This window comes from Phocoena phocoena, chromosome 10, assembly GCF_963924675.1.
Source record: "Phocoena phocoena chromosome 10, mPhoPho1.1, whole genome shotgun sequence".
In the NCBI taxonomy this organism is placed as follows: domain Eukaryota; kingdom Metazoa; phylum Chordata; class Mammalia; order Artiodactyla; family Phocoenidae; genus Phocoena; species Phocoena phocoena.
The window spans coordinates 85,118,444-85,139,124 of NC_089228.1; the positions used below are offsets into that span (position 1 = coordinate 85,118,444).

Consider the following 20,681-nt stretch of genomic DNA (forward strand, 5'->3'; position numbering starts at 1 on the left):
GTCTTAAACCCAATAGCTGAGGTATGAGTATTTTTAAAAAGCACCATAGGCAATTTTGAAACATCAAATTTTGAATACCACTAAGCGACTCCTATTCCAAGTGTCTGGATTGCTAGCTCCTCTGTGAAGTAGTACCACTGTTTCACTATATAGTAATTTCATTCCCAAGGTCCGTACCATGGGACAAAGTCAAACTGAGGTCATGTCGTAGAGCTATTTTTGTGGTACTTACAACCACAGAACAGCTCCATGGGACTAAGGTGGATTGCTTTACACCCAGTTCCTCTGAATGCTGGACATATTGAACGGACAGGACCACAAGTGTGGTAAGAGCAGTTCCAGCAGCCACATGGGAAAATTAGTCTTGCTATATCAACATCCTTTCTCATAATTAAATACCACAGTCTAATCATATTCTGAATATAACCTTGGCACTGGCATTTCAATAGCGCCCTTCTATTCCCATCCCAACCCCGAAATCATAAACATAAACATTCCTGAATTAAGACCATCAAGAATGCCCTGGTTATGTCATCATTCATGAGTTATCACTCACTCCTGCATATGTTTGCCCATTTGGGCAAATATATGGTGCTGTAATTTTTCTTCCAAACGCTAGTTCTTGGAGAATGATAAACATAGGATAAAACATTGCTCTAAGATGGACTATGGAAAAGTTCCAAGGATTTGTATGTAATCTCAATCAACATAAAGTGATGATTTTGACAATTTCTTTTACGAATGCTATCAGCAAACTACACACACACTCTCTCTCTCTCTCTCTCTCTCTCTCTCTCTCTCACACACACACACACACACACACACACACACACACATTTTCTTTAGAGTTTTAAAAACAAAAAAAACATAAGTAGAAGGAAGGAAATAAAAAGATCAGAGTAAGAATCACTGAAATAGAAAACAATCAATGAAATCAATAGAGAAAAACTAATGCAACTGAAAAGAAAGTTCTTTGAGAAGATCAAAAGAATTGATAAACCTCTAGCCAGACTGACATGGAAAAGAAAACAGAGAAGAACCAAATTATCAATATCAGGAATGATATTCTACAGATATTTAAAGGATAACAAGTGGATACTATGAACAACTTTATACCAATAAATATGACAACTGAGATGAAATGTATAAATTTCTTAGGAGACACAAACTACCAAAGCTCACTCAAGAAAAAAAATATGAATGTACCCATATCTATTAAAGAAACTGAATTTGTAGTTAAAAACCTTCCCTAAGAGAGAACTCCAGGCCCAGACGACTTCGCTGGAAATTCAACCAAACATTTAAAGAAGAATTAACACCAAGACTACATAGAATTTTCTAAAAACAATTAAAGAGGGGGGACTAATTCCCAAGTCACTCCATGATACCATGATTGCTCTAATACAGAAAGCAGATTAAAACATTTTAAAAGACAGAGGGAGAGAATTACAGCCAATAAGTCTCATTAACATAGTTGCAAAGTTCCTTCACGAAATTTTAAAAGATGAAATCCAACAATATATAAAATGAGCAGTACATCAGAACCAAGTGGGGTTAATCTCAGGAATGAAAGGTTGATTTAATATTTGAAAAATCAATAAAATTTACCATATTAACAAAAGAAAAAAAAAGAAAAGCACACAATAATCGTATAAAACAATAATTCCTAATACAAACTTTCAGCAAACTAGGAATAAAAGAGAACTTCCTCAACCAGATAAAGGGCATCTATGAAAACCAACAGCTAAAATCACACTTAATGGAAAAAGAATGATGCTTTCTCTCAAAGATAGACGTAAATCAAGAGTATCTGTTCCGGGCTTCCTTGGTGGCGCAGTGGTTGAGAGTACGCCTGCCAATGCAGGGGACACAGGTTCGTGCCCCGGTCCGGGAAGATCCCACATGCCGCGGAGCGGCTAGGCCTGTGAGCCATGGCCACTGAGCCCGCGCGTCCGGAGCCTGTGCTCCGCAACGGGAGAGGCCACAGCAGTGAGAGGCCTGCGTACCGCAAAAAAAATTTTTAAAAAAAGATGTCAATTCGCCCCAAACTGATGTATAGATTTAATATAATCCCAATGAAAATCTCAGCAGGGCTTTTTGTAGAAACTGAGCTGAGTCTAAAATTCATATGGAATTGCAAAGAACCTAGGATCACTAAAACAACTTTGAAAAAGAACAAAGTTAGAGGACTCACACTATCTGATTTCGAGCCTTACTATAACAGCCTCAGTAATCAAGACAGTGTGAGAGCAGCATAAGGATAGACCAAAGGGACAGGATTAAAGGGACCAGAGTCCAGAAATAGACGAACGTTTATGTGAACAACTGATCTTCAACAAAAGTGAAAGCCAGTTCACTGGGGAAATGACAGTCTTTCAAACAAATGGTACTTGAACAAGTAAAAATACTATACATAATGGGGGGAAAAAAGTGATCCACATATTGCTTTATACACAAAAATTACCTCAAAATGGATCATAGACCTAAATGTATGACTCAGAGCTATAAAACTCCTAGAAGACAATAGAACATCTGTGACCTTAAGTTAATCAAGGATTTATTCAATATGATACCAGCACGATGCATAAAAGAAAATACTGATAAATTGAACTTCATCAAAATTTAAAACTTCCACTCTTTGAAAAGCACTGTAAAGAAAATGAAAAGAGAAGCCACAGACTGAGAGAAAATACGTACAAATCACATATATAAAGAACTCTTAATAAGAAAACAACTCCATTTTTTAAATGGCAAAAAATTTGAACTGACACTTGAACCAAAAAGATATATGACAGCAGATAAGCAGATAAAAAGATGTTCCACACATCTTTAGTCATCAGGGAAATGCAAATTAAAACTACAAATGAGAAAGCGCTACAAATTTATTAAAATGGCTAAAAATTAAAATGCTGACCATACCAGTGTTGGGAGGATGTGGAGGAACCGGAACTCTTACACAATGTTGGTGGCAACGTAAAGTGGTACAACCACTTCGGAAAACAATTTAGCTGCTTCTTAAACCGTTTACATACATATTTACACTATATACATACATACATTTACATACATACAATTCAGCCACTCCACTCCTAGATATTTACCCACAGGAAATAAAAGCCAATGTCCAATCAAAGATTTGTAAATAAATGTTCATTGCCCTTTGCTTGTCGGCCAAAAACTGGAAACAACACAAATGTCCATCAGTGGGTGATGGATAAACAAACTGTGATATAGTCATACAATGGAATACTACTCAGCAATAAGAAGGAATGAGCTATTGAGACATGCAACAAAATCAATCAGTCTCAAAACAATTACACTGGCTAAAACGCAGACAATCAATAGTACACATACTGTATGATTCCATTCATATGAATTTTTAGAAAATGCAAACTAATTTATAGTGGCTGAGAGTAGATGCCTGTAGATGATTATGAATGAGGAGGGGCAAGAAGAAATGTTTACTAAGATGCCTGAGAAAACCCTGAGGTGATGAGTATGTTCAGCATCCTGACTGTGGTAATGGTTTCATGGGTCCACATGTCAAAACTTATCAAACTGTACACCTTAGTTGGCTGCCCGTTACTTATAGTTCAATAAAGCTGTTGTTTAAAATCTACATTTTATTAATACCAAAAGATTCACTTATCATTCTATTCCCAGAAAGATCTTACAGATTACTGTAGAATAGCTATGAAATGTTACTGCTGTAACTTGTACAGCATCTCTAAGGAACAGTACTCTCATGTTTACATGGCCAGGCAACGTAAGAGCTAATTGTTCTTTTCAAATTGAGTTATGGAGAACGTGTTTCCCTTATCACAAATTCCCAGCCCCTCCCACCTAAGCCCCTGTTCAGTCTCTGGTGCAGAAACTTCCATTTTCCCTTACCTTGTTTTTCCACATTATCTCAAGAAACTTTCAATAGTGAACCAAATAGAAGGTATTAGCTGGTTTCAGAAACTCAAGAAAGGTTCTGACCTTGCAGTAACGACAAACAGGTTATTCACACCCACCTGAGTTGGCTTGCTGCACAGGACACCGTGAATCTCCAGGTAGCTGAAGGTTACCTCGAGCTGCAATTGAGGGAGGAGGGGGAAATAAAGACCTGTAATGAGGGTTTTAAAACCTATAATTCAAAGTAAAAATGCTACAATTAGAAACAGTCCAGTGCAAACAAAACATTGGGCATCTTCTGAAGGTAGGCTGGTTTAATATCTCCATACATTCAATACAACATGACCTCGATCTAGCATATTTCAGGAAAAGCATTATTCACTTTCCCAAAGGGCTGAAAGGAAACTCCAAGTCTGACTTTTTAAATTTCATCCAAGGACAAACCCAATGGAAAGTTTCTGTACTTCTACTCCAGTATTTATTTACTGAGAAATGAATATATGAAGGGAGCCATCTAAATAGACTTTTTTTTCTCTTATTTCAAGATGTTGCTTCAGCAAATCAGATCAGGATAGAGACAATGTTTGTTTTCCCTTCTCTCTAAACCTTTACCTCTTTGGGTTACCCTCTGACCACTTACTGGAGTCATCTTTTCTTCCACTGTCTTTCATTAAAGTTCATATTTTGAATGGATTTAAAAGAATATAATATTTAAGAATTTTAATCTGTGTTTCAATGAAACACACATAAAGTCTTCTCTCTCTCTGTGTATATACATAAATGATGATTTATTTCCTTTCCATTTTAATAACAAGTGTCCCTTCCTCGCTTCTCCTGTAATCAGCATTTCTTTTTCTTCAAAATACCTCCAGTCTCACACTCTTTGCCTATTTTTCCTGGAAAACAGCCACTAATCTTTCTCCCAGTTTTTCAGTCTCTCATTTCAGTACAAACAGTCACAGGACCCGGTACTAAAGACAATGAAGAACTGAGTTGGATCAGTTTATTTTACCCTCTCATCTTAAAACTAGATATGTGGGGACTTCCCTGGTGGCGCAGTGGTTAAGAATCCGCCTGCCAATGCAAGGGACACGGGTTCGAGCCCTGGTCCGGGAAGATCCCACGTGCCATGGAGCAACTAAGCCCGTGCGCTGCAACTACTGAGCCTGTGCTCTAGAGCCCGCGAGCCACGACTACTGAGCCCACGTGCCACAACTACTGAAGCCCACGCGCCTAGAGCCCGTGCTCTGCAACAAGAGAAGCCACCGCAACGAGAAGCCTGCTCACCGCAACTAGAGAAAGCCCATGCGCAGCAACGAAGGCCCAACGCAGCCAAAAATAAGTAAATAAAATAAATAAATTTATTTAAAAAAAAAAAAACTAGCAATGTAATGGAAAAAGAACCCATTCAGAACCAAACCCACAGGACCCTTAGTTCTGCCTGCTGGTGCTATGTTGTACCTTTACACATTTGGTCAGATCAATTTTAGAACAGAGAACCCCTGAATCCCCAGTATGGTGACGAGGGCTGGAGGTAGAAAGATAATTCATTCTTTCGTTGTTCACACAGCCAACCAGTAGAATTTATGGAAGGCCTACTGTGTGCCAGGACTGTAAAGAGGAATGAGACATTTATCTTGTCCTCCCATGGTTACATGCAGCATCGGGGGCACATTTTAAACATTCTATTAGAGTGGATGTCTTCTTATCATTATCAAGATCTATACTTGGTGGATTTTGAAAAGTCATGTCAGGCAGGGAATCATTTTCTAAAAACAGTACCTCTCTACCTTCATTTATTTCAAATTAAAACTTATAAACATATTTTCATCTGCTAGCCTTGGACATAATGCCAAATTTACTTCTTTGAGTCAAGTCCCATTGTCTGGCCCTCCAGTGGCATTTCCTCTGTGGACCACACCCGTAAATGCTGGACACACAACTTCCAACTAAAGCTCTTTAAAATGGAGTGAGAGCTTGAAGACACTGGGAAAGCAATGTGAGGGCATAAGTTCTCTAGATTATTATGTTCCCCAACCCCCCAGCCTTTAACAGTTGTCCAGTCCTTAACAAGACAGTAATTTTTTAAACTGAATTATTTTACCAACATTCAGTATTTCACAGATACTCTCTCCTTTTGCAGCCTATTTCATTGATATGTAAAATATCTTTTTAAAAATTTACTATTGTAGTTATAACTGCTATGAATAGGTTTGGAAGCAAACCACTGACCCTTGGTGGGCATCTCATACAACTGGTGGGAACAGGTGTAAACAGCTACAGTCTCTTATAACCTAGCGGCTCTGAAGATGCAGCTGGCATCAGTCCATGTATCAGGACTAGCATGGGCAGCTTTGGTCAGTTTGGCTGGGGGAGGTTAGTTGGAGGTCAGTTAGGAGGCTTCTGCTGTACCTCAGTGCTGTCCCTGGAATAAGCAAAGTGCCAGGGAACCGGGAAAGCACTGAGACATTCCACCTAGGCCCTGAAGAATGACTTCAAGTGTGTCAAACAAAGAAGGAGCGAAAAGGGAAATCCAGGCAGAAGAAGAAGAATTTGCCACGGCATAGAGGCGTTCAAAGAACAAGGGCAAGACAGAAACGAGAAGTAGACCCTGCAGTTTCAGGGATGAGTAAGGGGCACACGCTGAGTATGCGATTCATCGGAGCCCTGGTTCTTAACAATGGTGAGAAGGGGAGATATGGGGACACACTGACCGACATCAAAGCAAGGTTCAAGCCATTCTCTTTAATCTCACCCATGGCTCTTTTTAACAGGCCTTTGTTCTCAGCTCCCAGCACTGACCCTCCTGACTCCAGCCCACCCGGAAGACAGTTTAAAGAATGTCACTGGGCAGGAGGGCGCAGGGGGACTAGTTAGGAAGCTGAGACACAGGCAGGCTGCAGGAAGACCTGAGGACATCTTTAAGAGAGAACCACAGGGCCTCCCTGGTGGCGCAGTGGTTGAGAGTCCGCCTGCCGATGCGGAGATGCGGGTTCGTGCCCCGGTCCAGGAAGATCCCACATGCCGCGGAGAGGCTGGGCCCGTGAGCCACGGCCGCTGAGCCTGCGCGTCCGGAGCCTGTGCTCCGCAACGGGAGAGGCCACAACAGTGACAGGCCCGCGTACCGCAAAAAAAAAAAAGAGAGAACCACAGATACAAGTGATCAGTTAGATAAGAGGAGAGAATCATCCGAGGCCCGCCTCTACCCTCAGCAAGACAGTCCCCACCCAACAGGCAACAGAGCGAATCTAAATGTTATTATGTGATGCTCCTTCGGGAACCCCAACTGTTCCACATGAAGCAACCCATGTCATGATTGCCCATCTTTCTGACCAATTTCCCTCCCTCCACAGCCTCCTACTCAGTCCTGGGCCCACATCTCAGCTCCCCAAACACACTGTGCTCTTGCAAACTGCTAAACCTCTGACCAGCAGGAGACCCCCTTTATCTGCCTGGTTGACGCAGGCTGACCCTGCAGCCCAGCTTCTCTGTAGACCCTTCCCTGATTTGACAATCACCCGCCCCCCTCCTCCCCCCTTCTGGAGGGAATGGCAAAGTTCTACTTCTTCATCTGCGTGTGACTGCAGAGGTATCTTTTGCAGTTAATCACGGTGATATACATTTCTATTTTGTGCATTTGACTGCGTATGTGGTACATTTAACAATAAAAGGACAAAAGAAGAAAATGTTTAACTAATCAGCCCCCAAAGAAAAGAAACCTATGTGAAAATCGGGGCTGTTGTACACTACTGTTCTGAATATAATTATTTCCCCAGAAAAATGTCATTGACACCGGTTCTGCTTCTTAGCCAAGGTGCACTGTGACACATGAAAACCAGCCTTCTGCAGGCAGGTCACTTTGGAAGAAGATCTGCCTCTATTTGTGATGCTGACAATATCAGAAATCAGCACCAATGTCCAAACTACCCTAGCCAGGCCGATGTGAGATGTTATATACATCTTGGGGTGAAGCTGGGCCTTCCCTCAGGGGCAGAGCAAGGAGGGGGCAACAGAAGGGAGGCAGATGACGTCCCAAGGGGTAATACACCTTCTGCTGTGTGAAAACATTTTTAATTAGGGTAAACATATCTTTCAGGAGCCTTCTACTCAATAGGCCGCTTGACTATTTTCTCAAGCCCATAAAACTTCCTTCCACAATTAATTTTTCACCAGTGGGATAATGGTTAACACTTCCTTATATCCTGCCTTCAGGTACTTTAGCATATAGGTAATTTAGTCCAACACCATTTATATAATGACTGATTTCACTTATAACACATTATAAACATAAAGACTCACTTTATATTATCAAAAGGGGTGGGATAATATAAAGCCTCATTCCTCGGAGAAACTTTATAAAATTTAGCATTTGTATGATCAGAAAGAAAAAAGGCAGTATGGCCTTTGACTAGCGAACAGTGGGTTGGTACCTTCTCAAAGTTCAACAAAAATAATGCAAATCATTAGTTTGTCAGTCCTACCAGGTCCACTGCATTACAGCACCGTGTCCAGCACGTAAGTAGGTATTCACAGGACAGTGGCTACATGTTGAATTTTAAGAAGCAAGAAAGGACCGAGAAAATGAGCAAATAACACTGCAGCGCAAACATAGGAGCAAGGCTGAAAGCGTCTCCCAAACCTTCCCCATTTTCCTGGGTCTGTGGGCAGGTGAGTTCATATCCTATAAAATCAGTCAACACCTTTCTGTTACCATAAAGAAAATGAAAGAAGCAATTATGATGCCTAATTCCTGAGCTATCAGTTCAAATGTTAATTTGCACCCTATAACAAAGGACATCTGATGGAAAATGTCAGATCTTTTAAGGAACCAAGTGGCACCGTGTTATTTTTCATAGGCGACACCAGAGTCTGCCCATGAAAGAGGGCTAGGTGGCTACGTTCCCGGTAATGCACTCTGTAGAGTTATGAAGGTTATTTCCCACGTGTCAAAGCCTTAGAAAAATGGGCCGTTACTGGACCCAAAGAAATAAGAACTAGACTTGAAGAAAGTGTAAACCCTGCCCCAGTTGAGAAAGAAAAATAACTGAAATCCACAAGCCTCGGGGATACGGAACATGAAATGCTTCGCCACTTTTCTTGGGATGCCTTTAACACAGAGAGGGAACAAAGGACGAAACGTTTAGGTACTTTCTAGGGAGAAGGAAGGAAAATAAGGTTGTGCAAAGAGAACTCTGGACACATTGGCTGAAATCATAAGTGAACACAACTGAGAAGCGAGTGCGTTTCGCAGTGTGTGTGTGTGTGTGTGTGTGTGTGTGTGTGTGTGTGTGTGTGTTGGAAGGAGGAAACTTCAACACTTACCTTGGTGGGGATTCGTGCTGTGACAAGGAAGGCTCGGCATGATGTAAGCACCTGTAAGACAGAAGCAGCTGCATCAGTATAAGTACCGAAACGTGAGCTGGTGGCTTTGGTGTGACCCGCAGGACTTTAATGATACTGAAGCCTCGAGAGGCTTGGTTCCTGACATGTAAGAAGAATAAGTGACCTGGGACGGCTTGTTGGCCTTGTCGGGTTATTGGCTGTACTCTAAGAATCACTGTATGAAGGGCCGTATCAAACAAATCACCTGCAAAATCTCAAGACGAGCAACCAGTCAGCAGCCCAAAGGAGCCACAGATTACTCCAGTTGAGTAAGCAAGACAGGTGTCTGAGATATTAAAATACAGATATCTTATCCATAGGAGGAGCCTCACTATATCAACAGCAAACTTAATGAAGAAGTCAAGTACTCATTCGCACTTTCCAAATTACAACCGCCACCCACGTTTGCCCTCTTGCCTCCTGTTCTCCGTCCACTAACTGATAACAGTTCCATGACACACAGGCAGCAAAACAGGCTACTCTCCCAAGAAGTCAACCCCGACTTTGCTTCTCAGCTATGCCTCTCTCAGTCCTAGACAGAACATTTATCAATTCCAGCTCTCAGCTAAGAACATATAGATAGCCCATGGGGTCCCATATGCCTATAGGCACCTCTTGCCCAGCAGGGGCCCTTGTGAATACAAAGGGGCTGGAACTAGGCTGAACTCCTAGTTCCTACCTGGAGCAGAGATCCCAGTCTACCAACCGTAATCTCTAAACGTGCCACTCTGCAACCCGGAGGTCCGGGCAGGCCTCGGGGGCCTTTGCAATAAAGAAGGCGGACTCCAGCACTTCTCAAGTTCTGACGGGAGACCTGTCTTTGATTTTCCAAACAACTTCCTTGTCACTAAGTTGATATTTAGCAAATGATACGTATGTGCTAGTCTAAAAATGCTAGATCTGAACACAACTTGAGAAATCATAAGTCAAGGACACTGAGGCCCAAGTTGCTACAGGATTTATCCAGATTCTGGCCAGGGCTCATCCTGTTCATTCACACACAGAAGGTGAGTCCACGGGTGTGCCTGTAGCCTGCTCTGTGCCTCTCTTTAGGCTCCCAACTCTAAACAGAAACAGTATATTTTCTAGATAACTCTTCTTTGAATAATCAGAGGTCACTGCTATTGGGAATAACTCAAGTCAGGACCCTTTATGAGACAGATGGTAAAGAGAGGTAGCCCAGCACTGACTGGGAGAGTCTGATAACGAGCAAAGGGAAGGCAGAGACAGAGGGGCACGGCCCATTGAAGACTTTCCACCCAGATGCCTTCAATCACAGTTATTCAGGGGATCCTTTTCCACCTGGGTTCATTTTTGCTACTTGACTTTAGAGGTGATGTGCTCTAAAAGACCATTAATAAGTGACTTCTAAAAGTGGAGTCAACAAAAGACATCTATATTTGAATATTCTTAGGCCATGAACCACAGTTCTTTTCCCAAAGGAATGATCCTTACTTTTTTTACTCAGGCCCTTCAGAGACGGGGGGTGGGGTGGGGGGGAGCAACAAGCAATAGAGAGGGGAGAGGTGTGTAAGAAGTGGGGTCAGATGAGTGAGTGGAGGTCAACTGTAGCCCAGAAGTGGCAGGACTGGCTACATAAACTGCAGGGCCCTTTGTTCAGAAATTATGAAGAATTTTAAAGACAGTGACAGAAAGCATTTACCCAAGCGTAGGGCCCTTCTGAGAGCAGTGCCCTGTGCGCCTGTACAGGTCACATGCCCATGAAGCCAGCCCTGAGTAGTAGCTACCATTTATCAAGTGTTCCCTATGGGCCATAAATGGGCAAACATCCTTGGATACACTGATTCATTTAAGCTTCCCAACAACCATATTCTCTATCATTATTACCCCCCTTTCACAGATGAATAAACAGATTCTGTGATATAACCCAAGGGCAGGAGTAAGGTTCACGTCTGTCAACTCCAAAGCCTATGCTCTTCACCATTAGGCTACCTTTACACATTCTAACCCAATCTTGCCTCCTGGTCTCTAGCCCCTGGCAGTTCAGTTAGATTTGGGGTAGAAGGGTGAGAGCCCAGGGCCACCTGTGACTGGGAAGGGATTTACAAAGCTCCCAGCTCAAACAGTATCTTCCTCAACATTCCAGTAGTTTAAAAGATTCTCTTTTCAAATCCAAGAATGGCCCGGAGAGCTAAATTTTTCAAGTCATCTACACTAGCCAAGCCTTGACTAAGACAGCAGTACCCAGGGAAGTAGAGTTTGGCTGCCTTTGGGGAAAAGGCAAGAGGCAGTTTTGTTGCGTGAGACATACAGCGTTCAGTGGTGAACATCAGACAGTCAGAAGAGGCCTGACAGTAATAGAAAGGGAGATAAAAGGGGGCCAGAGACAGGCGTGGCCGGTGTTCTCATTTGCTTAGGTCTGGCAAACAGGTTATCTGTGACTAAATTACAAGATCAGGACTCATCTTAAAGGATGAAAAATTTGCCTTCTCTGAACTAAGACCTTGTCCCACAGCACTTTTTTTTTTTTTTTTTTTTTTTTGCGGTTCGCGGGCCTCTCACTGCCGTGGCCTCTCCCGCTGCGGAGCACAGGCTCCGGTCGCGCAGGCTCAGTGGCCATGGCTCACGGGCCCAGCCACTCTGCGGCATGTGGGATCTTCCCGGACCGAGGCACGAACCCGCGTCCCCTGCATCGGCAGGCGGACTCTCAACCACTGTGCCACCAGGGAAGCCCAGCACATTTTTTTTTTTGTGTGTGTGTGTGTTTTTTTTTTTTTTTGCAATACGCGGGCCTCCCACTGTTGTGGCCTCTCCCGTTGCGGAGCACAGGCTCCAGACACGCAGGCTCAGCGGCCATGGCTCACGGGCCCAGCCGCTCTGCGGCATGTGGGATCTTCCCGGACCGGGGCACGAACCCGCGTCCCCTGCATCGGCAGGCGGACTCTCAACCACTGCGCCACCAGGGAAGCCCACATTTTTTTTTAACTGAAGTTTAGTTGATTCACAAAATTGTGTTAGTTTCAGGTGTACAGCACAGTGATTCAGTATTTTTGCAGATTGTACTCCATACCGATCATCACAAGGTGGTGAGTATAACTCCCTGTACCATACAGTACATACTTGTTGCGTATTTTATATACAGTAATTTGTATCTGCTAATCCCATACCCCTAATTTGTCCCTCCCCACTTCCCCCTCCTCTCTGGTAACCACAAGTTTGCTGTCTGTATCTGTGAATTGGTTTCTGTTTTGCATATACATTCATTTGTATTACTTTTTAGATTCCACATCTAAATGATATCATTCAGCATTTGTCTTTCTCTGACTTATTTCACTAAGCATAATATTCTCTAGGTCCATCCACATTGCTGCCAATTTCATTGTTTTACCGCTGAATAATATTCCATTCCACGGCACATCTTGATGTGGCATCCTTTCAAACACTGCTCCTCCTCCAGGGGAAAAGGAAAAAAGAAAAAGAAAGAAATAATGCTGACAGTCGTGATGACCAGCATGGCTATAGGAAGCCAGACTCCTCACCTCTTTACCTATGGTTGACCCTTGACCAACTTGGGGCTTAGTCTGCATATAACTTAGAGTGGGCCCTCCATACCCCCAGTTCGGCCACATCAGAGGATTCAACCAACCACAGACCATCTAGTAAGTACTATAGTCTTTACCACTGAAAAATATATGCATAAAAGTGGATCTCTGCAGTTCAAACGCATGTTGTTCAAGGGTCAATGGTACAATGGCAGCACACATGTTTCTTTCTTACAGGGGTACTTGTATGATCAATCCCTGATTTTTTCAAGAATCTTAAGTCCACAAAACCTTTACACAGAGTCAAATCATAAAACTCACATGCCAGAAAGGACTCCATATCAATCACCTAGTGAAAGACCCCCTTAGAGTTTATAATCTGAGAGCAGATCCAAAGAAACTCATCTTGCAGATAGTTTGCCAGAGCTGGACTAGAAGAGGCAACTCCTTATTCCCAGTGTATTACCTTTTCACTCTTGCCTCAAACGGCAATAAGGGTCAATGCCAAAAGCCCCAGACAGGAACACATAGCCTCTTCAGTAGTCAGAAAAATATGTTTAGCTCTGTGAACATTCCCTCAAAGGAAAATTGGTACTACAACATCAAGGATCATTTTACAAGCATAGTAGTAATACCAGTCAATACATGTTGGGTACCATTTTCTCATAGGTTTGCATACATCATCTCCTTTAATCCTCACAGCAGCCTATGGGCTAGATACTATTATTAATCTCATTTTAAGAAGAAGAAACTGAGACACACAGAGAGTATATTACTTGCCCACGTCACCTAGCAAGTAGGTGGCAGAGCTGGGATTCGAACCCAGATGGTCTGGCCCCAGAGATTGTGCTAATTACTTATAAGGGCTCTCAAATCTCACCTGTCCAAGAACCAGCTTCCTCAATAGTCTGCACACATGCAAACACAGATGAGTCATAGAGCTTTAAAGCCAGAAAGAAGCAAACAGGTAAAAGCGTCATCAGTAAGATGATGGATATTTGCATATCGTAAGAACAAGGACCAGTCTCTACTGTCTGTCCAGACCAGTGGCTGTCTGTCTCTGTCTCTCTCTGATCACGGGTTAACCTCTGTGAGTCTCTATTTGGATCTGTCTACTTGATTCTACACGTGTATCTCTCAGCTTATCTGTGTCTCTCCTTGCCTGTTCCCCACCCCTCCCTCCAAACCCTCCTCTCTGCTACGGCCTCCGCTATCCCCACCATGCCCCAACCCATCTTCTCGTTCTCTTTTCCCTCCTCTGGCCCCCCACCCGCTTCACTCTGCCCCCATTTCCGAGCGCTTTCTCTCTGCTAATCACTGAGAGCTTGTATCTTATTTATGCCCATTGCAAAACAACAGGCACCCATCACAGGAGAAATACTGCGCTCTCAAAGAGTATTTCATTTGGAACATAGTCACAGAGAAACTTGAAAAAACCATGAAATAAAAATGACAAGACACCTTTTGACATTATTATACAACGAGCACATCAGTAATTAAGTGATTACGAGGTCCCCTGGGCGAATCTAGTTACTAAAATCTAATCTCAAAACAGGCGCCCACATAACTGCCACACGGCAGCAATCTCCAGAGCGAGGCAACAGGCTGGCCTTTCCGCCCGTTTACAAGTGTCACGTTTTGGAGAATAACGTCTCCCACAAGCAGCCAAGGCATCAGGTGACCTACCTGACTTCTCTTGATCTGCCCTCTCCTGGAAAGTCACCAGGGGGTTTCTGGGGGCCACTGACAAGGTATTAACTGGCTCAATATATTTTTTAAAAGAGAGGAAAAAAGCCCAGGGTGTTCACACGGATTCACCTTTCGAGTAAAAAGCAATCTCTTGACCATATGTAGATACATGAGGTTCTAATGATCACTTCTGCTTTCACTCTGGCAACAACAGCACTCACAATCTGTGGCCCTGCATGCCAACTCCCTTTCTTTAGAAATATTTTGAAGGCCGCGTAGGTACACAGTGTCCTTCAGAAGTTGGACACAGGCCAAAATCATCTGTTTGAAAAGAGACACACCCAGGCTTTAAAGGCACAAGCTTTGTGCTGGCGGGTCCCCACTTCTGGTGATCAGCTCAGATCTCCAGAGGCATGACGACTGTTCTTAGAAAGCCTTGAAGGGGATGGAGCCGAAGGGATCAAATTCTCCAATGCTGACCGAGCCTTTTCCAACACCATGCCCACTTGTGAGCACAAGAGCGCAGCAATGTTTTGAAGCAAGTGTGCAAAACTATGAATGCTACCATTCCGAGAATTGTGCTTTATGTTTTGGGGGTTTTTTTGCGGTACACGGGCCTCTCACTGTTGTGGCCTCTCCCGTTGCGGAGCACAGTCTCCGGACGCGCAGGCTCAGTGGCCACGGCTCACGGGCCCAGCTGCTCCGCGGCATGTGGGATCCTCCCGGACCGGGGCACGAACCCGTGTCCCCTGCATCGGCAGGTGGACTCTCAACCACTGCGCCACCAGGGAAGCCTGTGCTTTTTGTTTTATCAACCCAAACTGGGCCAATAAATGGGGCCACATTCATGCTGAGAACCCCAAAGAACTCAATCTCCTAGCTTTCCTGTTTGGGGCCAAGATGCCCTAGGATTTGGGGCCTTGGAGGTCTTACACACACACACACACACACACATGGCTTCTAGCAGGTGAGGGGCGAAATCGCGCAGGAAAACTCCTCTTTGATTTATCAGGAAGTGTTTCCCGGTAGTGTGCACTATCATGGTGCTAGGGATAGCAAGCATCTTCCTTGCAGGGTGATCACATCTTCATTTCCAGTTTTAGCTCTGAGAATCCTGTCTCCCGGAAACTGGAACACTTGGTTGCCCTACTTTGCCGGGGTTTTGGAATCAGGAAGACAGATTCCAATTCTGGCTCTGCCACTTTCTAGCTCTTTAACGCTGACAGAGTTAGTTAACTTCTCAGTTTGCTCACCTGTAGAACAAGACTACTACTGCCGTGCAGGACTAATCTAATACTGTTGTTTTAAGTAAAATACACAATAAAGCCCTAGCCCAGCACCCAGACGTCTCTGCTGAATATATCAAAATAATTGGTGTGAGAGCACCTTAAATTTAGATTCCCAGAGTAAGACTAACATCTATTGAATTTTTAAATAATGGCTTTTGTCAACAGAACAAAACAAACAACAGCAAAACAGAAACAACGATTCTGAGACATCTCCCAGGCTGGCATTTTCAGTTCAATATATATACCTTTAACCTTGAAGGAGAAGAATTTTCTTGCAGAGTTTAAAAAAACGGGGGTTCGGGGGGCGTGTGTGTGTGGAGGGCATTAGAAGAAGTATTTGTGCTGAGCCAAGGAACCTTAACAAAGGGCAAGCTAGAACTTCCCTCCCACCTCCTCTGCGAGGCCCATTCTTCCAGAAGAGTCTTAGCATGCAAACCACATTTTCAACCTCTATAATGAATTTCCTCTCCCTTTCATTGAAATGCAAGCAGCAGCCTGGTTCCCTTTGAGGCTTCTTGGTTCAACTTTTAACTTCAAAATTTCACTTGGAAACATTTATAAAAAATCCTCCCTACTGTTAAGACTCATAGCTTAACAGAGAAGCCTAAATTTCCTTATGGAAATGATACAAAATGAGGTCGGTCACGGAACCCTATCATGGCACACTTACTAAAAACAAAAGTATCTGTTTCACCCTCTTACAGGACTCCATTACCTAGAGCCTACCGCTGCACAGGCAATCCATAAATTCACGGCCCCTAAATCCACATTCTCTCCCGCACATTACCAAAAACGCCTTTCCTGTAAAACTGGGCTCTTCACGGCAAACGTTCGACCAATGGTCTTATATCACCCAAATGCTCTCTAATTTGCAAGCAAACTAAATGATGAGTGCCATTTAATACGTTTCCCCTCTTCCAAACCCCCAGACCTCATTAATCCAAGACACAAGCTTTGGGGAGGCAGAGGGGCAGGTGGCGAGGACTGTTAGCGCCACCGTGGAGAGTTACGAGTGACAGATGCTAAGGGACTTGTGCAAGGTCACCCAGAAAGTTGAGGAAGAATAAGAAGCCCCTCTGGCTCTGAGCCTCGTAACAACCCACTGCACACAGCTCTGATGACCTTCACCCTCTCTGGCCAAAGCACGACCCTTCACCCAAAAGGAATACAAAACAACACATCGTTTTAGTGCAATTTCTGGCCCCAAATCCCTTATAAAACTGGATCACCACACTAGGAGGCAGCATAGTCCAGCGCAGGTCCTGAAAACTACAAATCCAGCCCCACCTGTTTTTTATAAATAAAGTTTTACTGGGACACAGCCCCGACCATGTTTAATGGATCATCTCCAGCTGCTTTCACACTATGAAGGCAGAGCTGAGCAGATGCAACAGAGATTTTTATGCCTCACAAAGCCGAAAATATTTACTATCTGGTCCTTTACAGAAAGTAAAGGTTTGCTGACCCCTTGCATAGTGGTTTCGAGGACAAATTCTGGGGTCGGGTTGCCTGGGCTTCCAAGCTTCACTATTTACTTGGGGCAAACTACTTAATCTTCTCAGTGGCTCAGTTTCCTCTTCTGTAAAATGGGAGCAACAAGGTACACCTCATGGAGCCATGAGGGTTAAATAAGTTAACGTGTGTCAATAAGTGAACATGTGTAAAGTGCTGAGAAGAATATACGGAAAGTGCTAGCGTTTGTTATTATTTATATTACAATATTATAATAATATTATACATGTCCGTTATAGTATTACACTAAGAACAGAGTTATTGGATTTAGCCTGGGTTTGGCCTCAAGCTGGCCAAGTGACCTGACTAAGTTACTGTCTCTGAGGACCTCAATTCACCCAAGTGTAAAATCAGGGGGTTGGAATAGGTGTCTAACTTACCTTGCTGCACTCTGGGTCATGACTCAGGCCCACCGTGGAAATGTCCCATTTCTAGGACCCCTCTTCTCTTTGCTTCGCATGGACTGCCAAGAATGGCAAATCGCCAGTAAATATTTGCTGAGAGGAATTAATTCCTTCTTGGGCCCCTGCTACCCGGAAGGACAGATGCTCCCTCAACAGGGGGGGCAAGGGAGTCAGTGGAGTTTGGTTTTTGTCTTCTGATATCTAGTTTCGGGGGAAAGTCTTTGTACTCTAACACCTGTGTGAATCCATTTCTTTTCACCTGGTTATTTATGCCATTATGCAGAAATGGAATGTTTACATACAGCTTGTCAGACACTATCGCTTCATTCTTCCTGCAGTCCTTTTACTGCAAATTGTAAGGTTTTATCAAAGCATGAAAGAAAACAAATGTTTCTAATTTTTCCCCACGGATGAACATGTGACTACTTCCAAACAACATCAATTCTTCTTGATGTCACTAACATTTCCGATCTTCTTTTCAAAGCACTGGCCAAAACAAAACTCTGGAACCAGATGCGTTGATTCTATGATGATAACATATTTTTAAAGGCAGAATAATGGCGTGACCATAATCCCTGGAATGGGACCACCTCTTAGGCTAAGAGTAAAGATGAGCCCAACACCTAGAACCAGCTCCACAGGTCCAGGAAGGTCAGGCTAAGGCACTTACATGGGGCAGAGTTTCTGCCCAGACCTCGCAGCATTGGGGTCTCATGGGTCTGCGTGGGGCACACTTGGAAAGGGACCTCTGCTAGTCATCACTGTCATATTTATGCTTTAAATGAATTCACCAACAGTAGAATCACAGTCATTCAAAGAATAGAGAAAAATACAACATGAATGTAAAGGTCACATTAACCCAGTTAACAAAACTTCTCGTGCTTCCCTAACACAAGGCCAGCCAGTCTCTTCTTGAACAAGTCATGAGTTACCAGAACCTAACTCTAGCAAAAAATCACAAAGTTAAAAGCATCTGGAGATAGGCATATCTAATTCCTTTATTTTATAGATGAGGAAACAGACCAGGAAGGGTCAAACAATTTTCTGCATTTATCAGGGCTTGCTTTTTTTTTTTTCCAAACAATGGAATTTAAGCACAAGTAAATTTTTTAAAGGAAATGGGTAGCTCTCATAATAAAAAAAAATTTTTTTTAATGTTTTTCATTAAAAACCAGAGCTCAAGACGGACAGAAACGAAATCAACCCTACAGATTTGAGAAGAACTAGTGGGGAGTCCCTTCTGGCTGCCCTGATGGAGTGAATGGACTTCAGCCACGTATCTTTCAAGTATGATTCCTCTCAAGATTCAAAACCCAGAAGCGAGAACCCCATCCTGGGCATGGCACCCAATAAAGACCACAGAGAATTACCTGAAAGGAAAGACACGTAACAGTTACGGCTTAATGACAAAGACCACGGGCTCCAGAGGCAGAAAGCCTGGGTATGAACCCCCCGCTAGACCACTCACTACTAGCTGTGTGACCTGGGGCAGGTTACTTAGCTTCTCCATGCCTTAATCACCCCACCTGTAAAAACATGTATACGATACGCCCACTAAGATAACATAGTTACACAGAACGAGACCTGGCACATAAAAGAGTCCAATAAACACATGTTCTTGGACAAGTTCAGTGGTAATATTAGTTAACCAGCTCTACAGCAGAGCTGGAACATGAAGTAAGTTTCACTCATCTTTTATCACAATTCTCATGCTGTGGTCCCTCCCCAACCTACACTATTTCAACTTGTCAGCCTACAAGGGGGGCCCTTAGATCCCCATCTTCTCAAGCCAAGGAGGCACAAATGTCACTTCCTTATTCTTCACCTTTTGTTAATTATCATTTTCATCAAATGAAAAAAGTTCACATTTTCTTTCCTGCTCTCAGAGCAAATGTATGAAATATTCCTCCACTCTGCAGAAGTGTGGGTGGCATATGGTAGGGGGAATTGGCTTAGATTTAATACTGTTACATAAAAATCAGATTGAGAGATATTCTTCATTACATTCCACGATAAACAGGGAGAGAAGGAGAAAAAAGATTTGGAGTGATTATATTGAGAAATCCAGGTATGCACATAATTTTCAAACTGAGGGCTGCAGCCCATTGGTGGCTGGTTAAATCAATTCAGGAGAGTTTAACAAGCATATTAATAAAATAGACGGAAGTGAAAAGAAAATCAAGTGCATTGCAAATAGAAACCAGAGCATTGTTTCATGAAACTTCTGTTTCAGAGATATCAGTGTGCTCATGGCACACACGCATGCGTGTGTGTGTGCGCAAGACTGTGTGCCCATATGCGGCGGGTGCTTCTCAAAGTCAATATAAAATGTATTTCTTCCGTGGGTCCAGATTTTGAGAGTTTGATAAAAACTGGTTTATGGCACCATCTGCACCTATAAGCATGATCCGCCATGAGGCTACAAGAAGGTTGAGGCAGCGTGGTAGGATGGCAAGAACATGAGCTTCGGAGACAACAAAATCCCAGCTTTGGCATTCTGTGAGCAGACTGGTCATAGGCAAGTTCCTTTAAATCTCGAGGCTGCAGTATCCACACCTCTAACTTGGAGACAGTATTTGTCCTTGTGTAAGAATTGGAGATTACCTATCAAGAGCTAAGCCTAGAGCACACATTAATATCAAAGAAGTCATTGTCACTGGCCTCAAAGAATACAGCTCTGAAAGTGATCTATAGGGATAAAAAACTGAGACCTACAGAGACATGTACACACTTGTTAGGTAGGGACAGAGACAAGCCCAAATGCCCTGTCTCCCGCCCTGAATTCTGTTCTCGACACATCATCTCCAGGATGTAGGTTGAGTCAGTGCAGGGGGAGATTATTCGCAAAGTAACTACAGCCTATCTGAGAATTAGAAAAGAATTTCCATGTCTGGATGAGGATGTAGTGAAACCCGGTATAGAGAAAGAATGGGCTTTACATCATAAGAGACTACTACAAGCAACTCTATGCCAATAAAATGGACAACCTGGAAGAAACGGACAAA

General features: G+C 43.2%; 1 protein-coding gene across 3 annotated transcripts in view; it reads right to left on the reverse strand.

The window, feature by feature from the left end:
* Positions 1 to 20,681, reverse strand: part of CARMIL1 (capping protein regulator and myosin 1 linker 1) — a 317,501-nt gene that overhangs the window by 186,256 nt on the left and 110,564 nt on the right. For all 3 annotated transcript variants that reach the window (XM_065884857.1, XM_065884856.1, XM_065884855.1), the window contains exons 3-4: positions 9,220 to 9,270; positions 4,017 to 4,076 (exon numbers count right to left, since the gene is read on the reverse strand). In XM_065884857.1, coding sequence (XP_065740929.1) covers positions 4,017 to 4,076; positions 9,220 to 9,270 — 111 coding nt within the window. The remainder of the gene's footprint in view (positions 1 to 4,016; positions 4,077 to 9,219; positions 9,271 to 20,681) is intronic.